The sequence below is a fragment of the Siphateles boraxobius genome, unplaced genomic scaffold, assembly GCF_051911475.1.
Source record: "Siphateles boraxobius isolate OS27281-9 unplaced genomic scaffold, OSU_SipBor_1 112, whole genome shotgun sequence".
Taxonomy (NCBI): domain Eukaryota; kingdom Metazoa; phylum Chordata; class Actinopteri; order Cypriniformes; family Leuciscidae; genus Siphateles; species Siphateles boraxobius.
Window position 1 is genome coordinate 95,861 of NW_027508714.1, and position 14,140 is coordinate 110,000.

The window sequence follows — 14,140 nt, forward strand, 5'->3', positions numbered from 1 at the left end:
CATGCCAGTAGAGGTGATATGAGAGAAGGTGTTTTGAAAATCCTAAAGACTATCTTAGGACCCAAAATAGACTGGTCTAGAGTTACTAGCTATGTACAAAAGAAACAAGAAACGGTAAATGAATATACTGAACGGTTTTGTCAGTCAGCCATAACTTACAGTGGAATAGTGGATGATTCTGAAAGTGTGCTCGATGACAAAGGACCACTAATTCGTATCTGGTCAGATGGCCTTGTAGCCGAATACAGAAGAGCTTTGCCATTCCTAGATCTAACTTGGTCTAACAGAACTCTCAGAAGTAACGTTGACAGGTTAGCTGCATGGGAAAGAGATGCTGATGTTAAAACCAAAGTGAGAGTAGCAGCAGCAGCTACATTTAGCACAGCAAAACAAGAAAACAGGTGGTCTAAAAAAGAAGGCAGCTGCCACTATTGTGGAAGATTAGGACATTGGGAGAAAGAGTGTAGGAAGAAATTGCAAGATACAAAAAGAAATGCTATGCATAATTCTGCTCCTTCTCAGCCTGTTTACAACCCGGAAGCAGTTCCGAACGTGTCCACTGAAACTTTAGGACAGCTTGTTCAGGCTCTTTTAAGAGCACAAAAAGACCAGGAAAAAAACTAATTGTTGGGGCTGTGAGTAGCTACCTTACCCCTGTAATCCATCATAATGACACAAGAATTTTTGTGAAAGGTAGCATACAAGAGAAAGAAATAGATTTTTTGCTTGATACAGGTGCATAAATTACCACAATTCCTACAAAATTGGCTAAAGGTTTGAGAAGGAAAAACGTCACAACAGATGCTGCCGCGACCCGGATAGAGCTCAGAGCACCAGAATCATTCCGTACAAGAAAACCAAATTTTCTTTAACTGGCGTAATAATAGGTGAAGATTCTGATTTGTATGAAACCCCACCCATAGATGTACAATTTGGCCCGAAAACTCTGACTACAAAATTGTTATGTGCTCCATTAAATACAGGTGCAATTTTAGGCATGGATCTCCTGAGACAAATACATCTAACTTTAGACGTGTCCTCAGAATCTGCTAGCATTAAAATATCCTCAGCACAAGTTTCTAACAATAATGTGATCCCTTCTGAGTATGCTTTCTTACAGAATCATCCAATTTGGGCTAAAGACAAGGATGATTGTGGTTTGTTGACAGGTGTAGAACCAATTAAATTGACGGGGATTCCACCCCCGGTCACCAAACAATATCCGATCAATAAGGAAGCTATACAGGGGATCAAACCTATTGTAGAAAAGTTGCTGATGCAGGGAGTGCTAGTTAAAACCAATAGTCCCTGTAACTCGCCCATATGGCCCATCAAGAAATCCAATGGGACATGGAGACTCACCATAGACTACAGAGTAGCCAATAAAAATATTGATAAAATCACCCCTCTAGTGGCAGATCCTTCCACAATTTGTAATGGCATACCATTAGAGAGTAAGATTTTTTCAGTAATTGATATGTCTAATGGATTCTTTTCTGTACCATTGCACTCTGACAGCCAGCCATGGTTAGCTTTCACAGTTGACTATGAGCAATACCAGTGGACACGTTTGCCACAGGGATTTCAAAACTCCCCAACCATATACCATCCGACTGTCAGACGTGATTTGTGTGACCCAGAATGTCCGGTAAAACAGTCCACTATGATCCAATATGTCGATGATATTTTGATTGCCTCAACAGATCACGAGGTACATCAGAATCAGAATCAGAATCAGAATCAGAATCAATTTTATTGCCAAGTAGTGTTGTGCACACACAAGGAATTTGCTTTGGTAATAAGGTGTTACCTAGGCAGCTATAATCAGCGCCAACTTGAGAACAAATACAGCATGACATGAGGAGAGGTGAGGAGAAAAAAAAGGCAACCCCCAGACTATGCTCCTGTAAGGAGAACAGTCTGGGAACAGGAAAAAACACCTCAGCAACATTAGCACATAAACAGTACACTCTACAACATGAACAAGACATTGCAACACGGTTGGGAGTGGGGGATGGAGGTAGTCCAGCCCAGGCAAGCACATCCGGTCCTGCAGCCATTATGGCGCTGGTCACAGACCCGCCTGTCAGACTGGGTGTACGAAGCGGCGAAGGCGTGGGATGGGGTGTTGGGGCAGGTGCATATCTGTGTATGTGTAAGTTCATGTGTGTGTAGGCCTGGAGAGAGTCGCTAAGCCAGCACCATAATCTAGGAGCCTCAGTCCGCAGGATTGTCATAGCGATACACAGCAAGTTGCCATGGAGACAACCTTGATCATGTCCCAGGCAGAGTCAACAATCACCAGGTGTCTGAGGAGTCGGGGAAGGAACGCAAGAGCGGCTCACTGCAGTGCTCTTCCGGGAGAGTTGTTGTTCCAGCAGCGGCCTTGGCCAAGGCCAGTGCTGGTTGGGGGGTGCCGAAACAGATAAGATTGGGATTGTTTGGTCTTGGGGCGAGTAGCCGCATTCAATTTATACAGGCTATTCTCCTGGTCCATTTTGGTCTCTGAAACGATCCATTTGCCTTTGCAAAGCTGTGAGCTTCTCCATGATGTTATCCATATTGTGGTTCATAGACCCAGTCTGAGTGCTGACAGCTCTGCCCACCGCTTCAATCATCACGGGCAGCCTTGCGGGGCTTTGGACAGCTGTCACCGTCTGCTTAGTTCCTCGATAAACCAGGGCAATGCCTAATCCAATCAGCAGAAGACCTGTTATCATGGTGCCGAATAGGTAGATATCTTCAACGTCCTCCACGGAAAGAGCCGCCAGACACACGACCCGCCACCTCTCCCACGCGTCCATCGTGTAGCCAGCTGCGAACGTCCCGGCAGGGCAGTCAGGTTCCCCCGAACCCAAGCTTCTCGTCCAGAAGATGGTGTCAATTGCGTTGAGAGACCAGTTGATCAAATCCATAATTTCTTGGTTTTGGAGAGCAGTGTAGCGAGAGTCTCTCAAAGTACAAGACAGTAGACTAGACGTGACGAGAGAAGCAAAGCAGGAGAGGTTAGGGGAGGGAGAGGGAGAGAAAATGCGACCGCCTTCGTTGAGAGCCAAGAGGGATCAAACTGAGTTGGCATCATTGTTGGACTATTTGCATAAGAAAGGACACAAATGCAGCTTTCACAAAGCTCAAATTGCTAAAAAGCAAGTCACATTTCTAGGTCAAACAATTGGTGCAGGAAATAGATCCATTACACAGGATCGAGCGGCTTCAGTCAAAGCCATACCCCCGCCTACTACCATTAAAACACTCCGATCATTTTTAGGAACAGCAGGTTACTGTAGACCTTGGATTGAAGACTATGCCTCAATTGCACAGCCGCTCTATGACTTGTTGAAAGGCCATGGTAAAGATTCTGATACTGTTTGTATGGAAGAATGTCACCTCAAAGCGTTCAATGATTTGAAGAGAGCGCTATGTCAAGCACCAGCATTAGGAATTGCCCAAACTGATAGACCATTTGTGCTTTATGTCCATGAACATTTAAGCTTCATGACTGCATGTCTAATGCAAGATCATGGGGGCAGTTTACGCCCAATTCATTACTATTCTGGTAAACTTGACATAGTAGCTCAAGGTATGGGCTCATTGCCTCAGAGCAGTACAGGCAGTGCATCTAGCGCTACAGGCTTCATCAGGAATGGTGTTAGGACAGTCTGTAAACGTAAGATGTCCGCACGCTGTGTCCGCATTAATGAATCAAGCAAAAGTCACTTCTGTCACTTCCTCTCGCTGGGGAAATTGGTTAGCAACTCTCACAGCCCGGAATATTGTCTTACAGCGTGCACCTGTCACGAACCCATCCTCATGTATGATGTCTGCAATGACTGAGAATTTGTTAGAGGATGAAGGAGAAATGACTCACGATTGTGTTACGCTTACATATACACCTACGAGTGTAGTAAGAGAAACTCCCATAGAGAATTCAGAATTTGAGTTGTTTGTTGACGGGTCAGCTCAAGTAATTGAAGGTAACAGACGAGCAGGTTATGCAGTAACGTCCACCACGGAAGTGTTAGCTTCAGGACGTCTTCCAGATCATTTTTCAGCTCAAGCTGCAGAACTAGTAGCCCTAACAAGAGCATGCACACTAGCTTCAGGATCAGTTGCTAATATCTACACAGATTCCAGATATGCTTTCGGGGCAATTCATGATTTTGGTGTCATTTGGCAAACCAGACAGTTTCTAACTTCTGCTGGATCCCCCATTAAGCATGCTGAATTAGTGAAAGATCTAATGTTTTCCATGAAACTTCCAAAGAAATTAGCAGTGATAAAAGTGAAAGCACATCTCACAACTAATACTACGGAAGCTAAAGGTAATGCTCTTGCTGATATAGCAGCTAAACAGGCTTGTTTCTATGCAACTGTACAAGTGTGTTCAGGTAGTGCAGCACAGAAGACAATTATGCCTCCTGAATCAATAATTGATCTGTACAAAGACGTTCCTCTGTATGAAGCATGGACATGGTTAGACAAAGGAGCCACAGTGGATTCATCCGGGTGCTGGACCAAAGGGGAAAAGTATGTTGCTCCCGAATCACTGTTGCCATATTTGGCTCAACAAATACACAATTTGGGTCACAGTGGTCCAGCAACGATGAATCACAGGTTCTCAAATCAGTGGTGGAATCCAAAATTCAGAAATGTAGCCACAGAAACATCCAAAAGGTGTGTTACATGTCAGAAAAATAATGATGTACCAGCAGCCACTACACCAGCAGCACGTACCCCAGCCCCACCAGGACCATTTCGTCACCTGCAAGTTGATTACATATCCTTGCCTCGTTGTAAGGGAAAAACTGATGTTTTGGTAGTAATAGATAAGTTCTCAAGATGGGTAGAAGCTTATCCAACAGGGCGTGCTACAGCTGCACATACTGCTAAATGTCTTGTCACTGATTTCATTCCCAGATGGGGATTACCAGATTGCATTGACTCAGATCAAGGTACACACTTCACAGGACAGGTAGTCAAGGAAGTGTCTAGAATTTTGAAGATTAAGTGGAATCTTCACTGCCCATACAGGCCACAAGCATCAGGACAGGTTGAACGATCGAACAGAACAATCAAAACCAGACTAAGCAAAATGCATCAGGAAGGGGTACCATGGGTGGAAGCGCTGCCAGCAGTACTGTGTAGTATGAGAGCATCACCTAACAGAACAGTAGGACTGAGCCCTCATGAGATTATTACTGGACGCCCCATGCAGATGCCAGGTGTGATTGATCTTAGAAATGCTGATGTACACATTGCCTCAGACTCCCTGATTGCTTACTGTGAAAACCTAACAAAGGCGGTACAGAGTGCCAGAGGGAGAGTTGAGTCATGTTGGCAGACTCCACCAGAAAGTGGACACACAATCATCCCAGGTCAATGGGTCATGATAAAGTCATTCAGGAAAAAGCCATTAGAACCTAAGTGGCATGGACCACATCAAGTGATGTTGATTACAGCAGCTGCAGTATTGTGTCAGGGAAGGAAAACCTGGACTCACGTATCACACTGTAAAGTTGTTCCCCCTCCAACAGGGATAGGATAGGACACGAACCAGTGGGGAGCCGAGGGAAGAACCGATTGCAACAGGCGTCGGAGGCCAACCCTTCGGTGAAGAATCCCTCATAGGCCTTCCCATCCATTAATCCATCCTCACCTCACTGCGTTCTTTAGGTGTCATAATTAAGAAATAGGGAAAGAAGGAACAACAATAGCAGACTCGGAAAATTTACCACCCTAGTGTTTGAACCAATACTGCTCTACTGTTTAGCAGACTCAGAAAAAGTTTACAACCCTAGTGTTTGAACAAATACTGCTCTCCTGTCTTTTGTTTTCTGTCTTCCTCTGTGCAGATACCACTTGGCTGTGATGGCTGTTCTGGGATCCATAGGCAACGACCTCATCTGCCTATGAAGCCACAACCTTAAGAAGACAACTAGACGCACTGCTGAACGAGCCAATCACAAAAGAAAAAAAATACACAACGCAGAGACTAACCTATGGGAACTTCAGTCATCCATCAGAGAACATACAAGAAGACATTCTTGATCTTTCAACAAAATTACACCAGATGACTGAAGATAACTTTTCATGGTTCGGAAAAAGATGAACAACACAGATCACGTTATGTGCCTGTAACTTAAAAAAGTTACAAGAATGAACTTGCTATGTGCCTGTAACTTACGCAAGTTACAAGAATGAATTTTTAAGTGTCTAAATTTGTATTTTGTGAGAGTTATTTAGAACTCTCAAAGGGGGAAATGTAGGATTACAATTTTTATTTAAATGTTTTATTGAGCTTCCAATACTATAGTATTTCAACTGAGAAAGATGCACACACTGTTTTCCATTTTGAGGCAATCAAGGTTTCAGACATTAACCTCTTGTCACATCTCAAAGGTCAGCTGGGCCTTTTGTTGATCTAATCAGGCTTGTTGAATTAGCATCTCAAGACTCTGAGTTACACTGTTACCTGATGAAATCAGGTAACCAGCTGAATCAAGAGTCCCCTCCTCTATGAAATTAATTCCACCCCCTTGAAATGTATATAAACTGCAATGTAAAGTTCTCTTATTTAGACTTGATTGAGATGACTACAGCGACGCAATAAAGAACTTCTGCTCGAAAGATACCTCTTAAAGTCTCCTGGTCTGCACTTCTAAGTTTTCAACACTTGAGAAGGAAAAACGTCACAACATATGCAACCGATTAGAGAATAATTTCATAAAAATTGAAGCTAAAGCCTATAGTCGCAGCAGCCGCCGCCTCGTACGCTGACCAATCATGGGAAACACACACACTGAGGAACAGCTGTGTTCGTGCACAGCAGGGTAAGTGAAATGTGAAACTAATCTAATAATTATAAATCAAACAGTTTATCCATAAATCTTGTGAAATAACACCAACACCGGGAGAGCCGCGATCGGATTGGGTTAAAGTTACTCAGTCAGGGCCAACAGTAGGCCGTCGATAAACAAAATGCTGAAATATATTTTAAAGTATGTCAGTGAGCCTCCGTCTTGTCTTTAAACGTCTTATTTTATGTTAAAACATGTGCATTATGAACAAAGAACCGTTATTATTTCCAACTTCCAAGCAATATGTGTTTTTGTTAATCCTGTCGACACTTAGTTGTGAATGGGGTCACACACACTGCTTGATCCGCGCCGATCATTTCTCCCCTCGGCTTTTAGATTTTCGGGAAGGAAAAAAATTCCACTCCCCCATCCAAACTTTTAGGATCCCGGGTATCAGATTTGCACAATCCATACGCACAACGCTTCGGCATGTTTCCCTCGCTCGAAAGCTTGCCAGACCTCCCGCGCCTAGTTACGGTTGCTAAGACACGATTGGCTAGTGGCGGTTTTCGGGCGTGGCTTAGCGAAGGGTCAATTGGGCATCGTTTAAATGCCACGGCCTACCTGAGCATTGTTTCTGACCATGTCCATCCCTTTATGGCCACCATGTACCCATCCTCTGATGGCTACTTCCAGCAGGATAATGCACCATGTCACAAAGCTCGAATCATTTCAAATTGGTTTCTTGAACATGACGATGAGTTCACTGTACTAAAATGGCCCCCACAGTCACCAGATCTCAACCCAATAGAGCAGCTTTGGGATGTGGTGGAACGGGAGCTTCGTGCCCTGGATGTGCATCCCACAAATCTCCATCAACTGCAAGATGCTATCCTATCAATATGGGCCAACATTTCTAAAGAATGCTTTCAGCACCTTGTTGAATCAATGGCACGTAGAATTAAGGCGAAGGGGGGTCAAACACATTATTAGTATGGTGTTCCTAATAATCCTTTAGGTGAGTGTATTTTAACGCTTTGTTAGTTGCAAAATTAAAATGTATTACAGATTAGATATGTTTAACATTTTCACGCAAAAACTGTAGCAAAATGATTATGTTATTTTTCTTAATTGCATTTACACTCACAGTTAAGACACTTGCGATTGCATTTACATTAAATGTCCCGCAATGAATGTAGCAAAATTCAATGTGCAAATTGAAATTGCATTCCGAGCCGATCACGCCCCCTCCCGCCCTGTCAATCACTGCGTGAAGTTTCGGTTTCTTAGATATTAAAATCATATTGGTCATTCTGAGGTCACTCAGCATCCCCACATGCTCCAAATTCACGCAAAAAAGTCTTGTTTGTTTGTGCCGGTTAAAGTGTTGTTTATGCTGCTTCTATCGGGTGAAACTGCTTCAGATAGTGGAACAAGTTTGATGTGTTCCCGCTGCTAGTCGGCACCACTCTCCGCCACATTTTGCAGCGCGCTGAAACCTGAAGTTTTGAGATCTCAGCCGAAACACCACTGAATTTATACCACTGAATTAGTCTTTCCTCTCTTATCAACTATTTCGTCTGCTTTCTACTCGCTTGTGGAAGCTCGTTAAGTCACATTTGTATTGCGGTCAGGGACGCTCATTCTGCAGCTGAAACTTGCCGCGTTGGAGAATGAGATCAGCCCACTCCTGCTGAGCTGAGCACTGGCTGCGTCCGCGTGTCTGTGGTGAACGTCATCACGAAAGTCGCCAATTGTGTTCTGCTCTTTCTGCCGGCTGCGCGCCTAACGTCAGTCAGTGACAAATGCTGTATATCGAAAATGTGTTTAAAAATCATATCACCGTTATCGGAAAAAAAAAAATATTGCGATATATATTGATATTATTACTTATTCTTCTGCTGTGCGGAACTGAGGAAGAGATGACGGAACAGTTTGATCTTCGGCTGACAAATCAGAGGAAAGGGGCGTTTCATTCCCGCCCACCTGTAGAATTAGAATATTCAAGCTGTTTATTTATTTTTCTACCTCAGAACGAAAAACGAAGAATCAAGCTGAATTCTTGATTTTCTGGGGGAATTTTCTATTTTCAGTATTAAATAAAAAAAAAACTGAACAAATGATACACGGATTATAAGGTATCATATTTATACTTTCAATAAATTAGTCTTTACATAATTTCTGATAACTAATTAGGCTGGCTAACTTTGAAAGTTTTCAATGTCAATATTGCTTGTGATCTTAATATGTATGTATTTGTATTCTTTCTGTTAACACTGATGCATGATCTTCTTTTATAGGCTATGAGGAAAAACTCTACCATGCACACAGAGAATAGAGTTCACTGCTGCTAACTGGGAGAGCAGCTGGACAACTAGAAGAGAGAACAGTAGAACACATATTAATACAGATGACTGTATTATTCTTCTGCAAGAACCAAGACAAGCAAAGACTGATGATGAGCGCTCTGAGCAAACACTGCAGTCAAGACGCATGATTGCACATTGGACTTTACTGAGTTCTTCATGTAATGTTGGGCATTTACTGTACGCAGAACTTCTAATAATTTATGTGGATGCCATTTATAAACCTGTTAGATTTTGATGTTTTAGTTTTGAGATGAATAAAATTGTATGTTTTAACAATGTTATAGCGAAGCATTTTTTGTTTTGTTTAAGAGAACATTTTGGGAACAAAAATAAAACTTCCCGCTAAAAACTTTATAAGAATGTTAGGGGATGTAATGTTCTAAAAATGTTATGATTAAACCTTAATGATTAAAAAAGAAGGTCATCACAAAACATTTTTAGAGTGTTCTTAGAGAATGTTATGCCGTCTTTTAAGAGAACATTCTGGGAACCAAAATAAAACTACCAGCTGAAAATGTTAGAAGAACATTTGGGAATAATGTTCTAACAATATTAGCATTAAACATATTTAGAATGTTTTTAGAGAATGTTATCCTAGCTTATAGGAGATCATTCTGGGAACCAAAATAAAACTACCTGCTGAAAACATTATTAGAACACTGCATGGTAATGTTCTCAGAACATTTTTAGAACAAAAAAAATTCTAGCTGGGATGTCAAAGCAATAACTAAATCAGCATACTATCACCTGAAAAATATTGCAAGAATTAGATGCTTTGTTTCCAGTCAAGACTTAGAGAAACGTGTGCATGCTTTCATCACCAGCAGAGTGGATTATTGTAATGGACTCCTCACTGGCCTTCCCAAAAACACCATAAGACAGTTGCAGCTCATACAGAACGCTGAGCAGAACCAGAACACATGAACACATCACACCAGTCCTCAGCTCTTTACACTGGCTGCCAGTTACATATAGGATTGATTTTAAAGTATTATTTCTGGTAAATAAATCACTAAATGGCCTAGGACCTCAATACATTGAGTGATCTGTTGGGTTTATATTCAGTGAGCATATCTGCAGATCATTAGGATCACATCAGCTAGAAACACCAAGGGTTCACTCTAAGCATGGCGAGTCCGCTTTAGCTACTATGCCAGCCGCAGCTGAACCAGCTTCCAGAAGAGATCAGATGTGCTCCTACAGTCACATTCAAATCCAGACTCACAACACTTCTGTTTAGCTGTGCATTTACTGGATGAGCACTGTACCACTGTTCGTCCGTCTGTACTGCATTTTATTTTTTTATTCAAAACGGTTTTAATTATTGTGATTTCTTTTGATTATTTTAATTTCTTCTATGTAAAGCACTTTGAATTACCACTGTGTATGAAATGTGCTATATAAATAGCCTTGCCTTGACTAACTCTAGTCTTTTTCATTAACTAGTCTTTTACTCTAATTATTAGTGTGAACTCATGAACTAACAACTCAAATGTTGGCATCTGTCTGGGCCGTGTGGATTGGCCTTTGCTGAAGGAACCATTATATTTTGGTGCTTTAAAGCACAAATTATTGAAAAAAAATTAGAAACAGATTTTTCTACATATAATTTTTTATTTTTTTTTAGTCCTGCTCCATCTGAAAATTAAATTGAAACAAACACAAGTGAATAATTTGCACAGCAGAAGTTGAATCATATCACAGGATGAACAAACACACACATACAAGCATACAAGAGTCTGCTGAATGAAAGAGCTCATAGAAAAGCTTGATGAAAATAATAATAATAATAATAATAATAATAATAATAATAATAACCTTAATCTGGGACTGGGGACCGGGGACTGGGAGCTGCCGTGGGCCGGGCAAATTTAGCAAAAATTAAAATTTATAATATTATCCGGGTAAGAGCTGTATTAATCTTTCTTACTCTTGGATTATAAATAAGTGTGTTTTTTTACTTCATTCTGTGTTCGTTCTCATCAGACCTTCTGTTCATTTTGATTTCATCCTATCTGTTCTTCATGTATATTCAATTTCTGCTGTTTTTGTTCTTCTGGCTCTGCTCTGCACTGCTGTTGGTGCTTAAATGCTTGCTGTGCTGCTGTGCTTACAGTACTTGCTGTGCTGCTGTAATTGATGTGATACTGTGCTTGCTGTACTTGTTCTGCTTGCGGTGCCTTCCAGGGCTTGGCGCCGGATTGCTGCTTGCAGCTATATTTTGGTCTTGTGTTTGTATGGTTTAACCTCTGGCATTAAACATTACCTGAACTATTGCCTCTAGTGACCAAGAAATCGTGTTGCTAGTACCAGTGGCGGCACACCTGAAATCAATACAACTATAAGTATGACTTGATTCTGTCTGTTACCAACATCCCAAAACCAAGGCCAGTGGGCCGATACACGTTGGTGTTTTAATGTTTTAGCCCTTAAATAATAAAGGGTTTTTAACTTTTGCATTCTACTGAGTGCCTGGACTTGGATTTTTTCCAATTCTTTTTAATGTACATTCATCATTTGGCTATTTTATATCCCAGGGCAATATGTTCATTTTTGTAAAACAGGTCAATTTATGGAAACGGTTTATAGTTTACAATCGTAATGACAAAATTAAATAACTAAAGGCCCTATTGTGGTATTAGGGTTAAAATGCTAAATTTCGTATTATATCCATATCTTCTGTTTTCACAGAGTCGGGCTGATGTCATGACACGCGTTTGCTTGCAACTCCGGATTCTCATTGGCTGCTTGTTCGTTGTTTTCTTTTTCTGTCAGGATTTGGATGAAAGGTAGGTTGGAACATTCTTTTAACTAATATATTTGATAAAAGATGTTTTACATTCTTAACCCATGTATAAACATGTCATCTGTGGTTCTTTAATGCGGAGAAATCAGCTCATGTTTTTGCATATGTAGTTAATGCAAGCCAAAAATTTTCCCCCAAGGTTTCTATAGATGTCGTGATATATTGTGAATTATTTTGGCCACAATAACCGTGGTGTGAAAAATCTAACACCGTGACAGCCCTATTTTGGACAAAAACCCTATTTGCCCATTATTTATATAATTGATACTTGTGCAGTAAACTGAATGGCATCTTTTTATGTACATTCAAAACCAGCTGAGAAGTGTTGTTGAATGATTTTTTTTTTGCTGAGTTTAAGCATCAGTAAATCAACAGTGTCTCATTACGGCAGCTTTAAAAAGAGCTCAACTTTAGTGACTAGATGGACCGCTCTTCCCATTCTTTTCTCTCTCTCTCAAGCCTCTTTCACACAGCGCGTTGATCCCGGGAAATTGCCAGAATGCCTTCTGTGTGAATGCAAACACGACCCAGGATTGATCCCGGGTTGGGGACTTGTAACATTGCCGGGATTAGTCCCGGAACGCGCGCTCTGTGAACAAAAGCGGTAATCAATGCAGTGTCGTAATGATGGCGCTGAAGTGAAGTAAAGGCAGTGAAACGGTATGCAATGCGCTAGTTTATGATCGAATCAGAGAAGAAAATGCACACTATAGACGCTGCTGAGACATTACACGTCACATCGATGTCACGGGTCTTTACGGGTTGTGTGTGAACGCACTCTCTGATTCCGTAAAAATCACTGGCAGTGTGAATGAACCAAAATCAAACAAACCCGGGTAAAATCCCGGGTCGCTTTATCCGTGTATTTTCCGGAATCTCTGTGTGATTTTATGAAATTATTTTATTTTTGGGATGGTAAAACGTTTTTGACATTGCCAAAGCATAGTAACGTTAAATGTACATACAATCATGTTCACACAAATACACATTAAAGAAAGAGATGTTAAAAGTAAAGAGCAGCTGATGTAAAGTTTGCCATGTCCTGCGTGTTTCTCAGCTCCATCTGAATGTTTATCATCTCCATCAGGGATGTGTAACTTCAGTCCAGCGATGATGAACACTCACCTGGAGCTTTCTAGAAGACAGCGATGATGAACACTCACCTGGAGCTTTCTAGAAGACAGCGATGATGAACACTCACCTGGAGCTTTCTAGAAGACAGCGATGATGAACACTCACCTGGAGCTTTCTAGAAGACAGCGATGAGCTCGTTCAGTTGGGTTAGATCGGCACTAAACTCTGCAGGACCGAAGCGGATATCCCATTAAGAAACAGGTCTCATTTTATTTTTTGAACAATCATAAGTTGTTTATTCATAATGTCACATGCACCTGTACAGAAAATGCATAAACAATTTCACTCCAGATTATTCAATAGAGGAAACAACAGGCACGCAGGAATTAAGGCACAAGGGCATTTTCATTGAAGAGCAACTGGACTTCCCACTAACCATTCCCACTAACCCTTCAGACCAGAAGCTGTTGTAATCAGGTCTAAGTGGGATCTCACGGAGAGCAGACGCGGCCGTAGAACAGAACGCTCCGGGTCGGGTTGTGGCGTATGAAGAAGAGGAACGGGTGATCGGCACAGAAGCGCTCGGGACGCATCAGACAGCGCATCATCATCACGGCCCCGGTGGCAGCCGCCGCCTCCGTTCCCTCTTCGTTCACCTCAACAAACGACTTGTGCACCACCTTCGACAGCACCAGATCATTCCCGGGGGACATTCCCGAAAAATCTGCTTTCTGCATGTCAAACGCATCCACCATTCCCAGGCTGATCAGAAGAGAGTTCATGTTATAGGTTTCCTCCATCTTGAATCTGGGCAGAGACACTTCAACTTCCAGAAGGTCCATCATGTCGGGTCGAGTCCACTCCATGAAGTTCTCGAAGCTCAGCGCGCTCTCCAGCTGCACAAGAGATCAACACAACTGATCAACACAACTCAACAACTCCACACAACTCCACACAGCGGATCTGGAGTGTCACCTTCTGAAGGCCGGTGTTGTCGTCCTCCATGGCGTTGGGAAGCAGGATCAACATACTGAGGTCTTTCCCCACATACGGCAGCTCCAGAATCTGACAGTTCACGTCAGGAATGAAGGCCA

General features: G+C 42.0%; 1 protein-coding gene across 1 annotated transcript in view; it reads right to left on the reverse strand.

Moving 5' to 3' along the window:
- Positions 1–13,313: 13,313 nt before the first annotated feature.
- Positions 13,314–14,140, reverse strand: part of serpinb1l3 (serpin peptidase inhibitor, clade B (ovalbumin), member 1, like 3) — a 5,977-nt gene continuing 5,150 nt past the window's right edge. The window contains exons 6-7 of the mRNA XM_077199180.1: positions 14,022–14,140; positions 13,314–13,942 (exon numbers count right to left, since the gene is read on the reverse strand). The exon at positions 14,022–14,140 is cut by the window's right edge and continues 49 nt beyond it. Coding sequence (XP_077055295.1) covers positions 13,538–13,942; positions 14,022–14,140 — 524 coding nt within the window. The 3' untranslated portion in view covers positions 13,314–13,537. The remainder of the gene's footprint in view (positions 13,943–14,021) is intronic.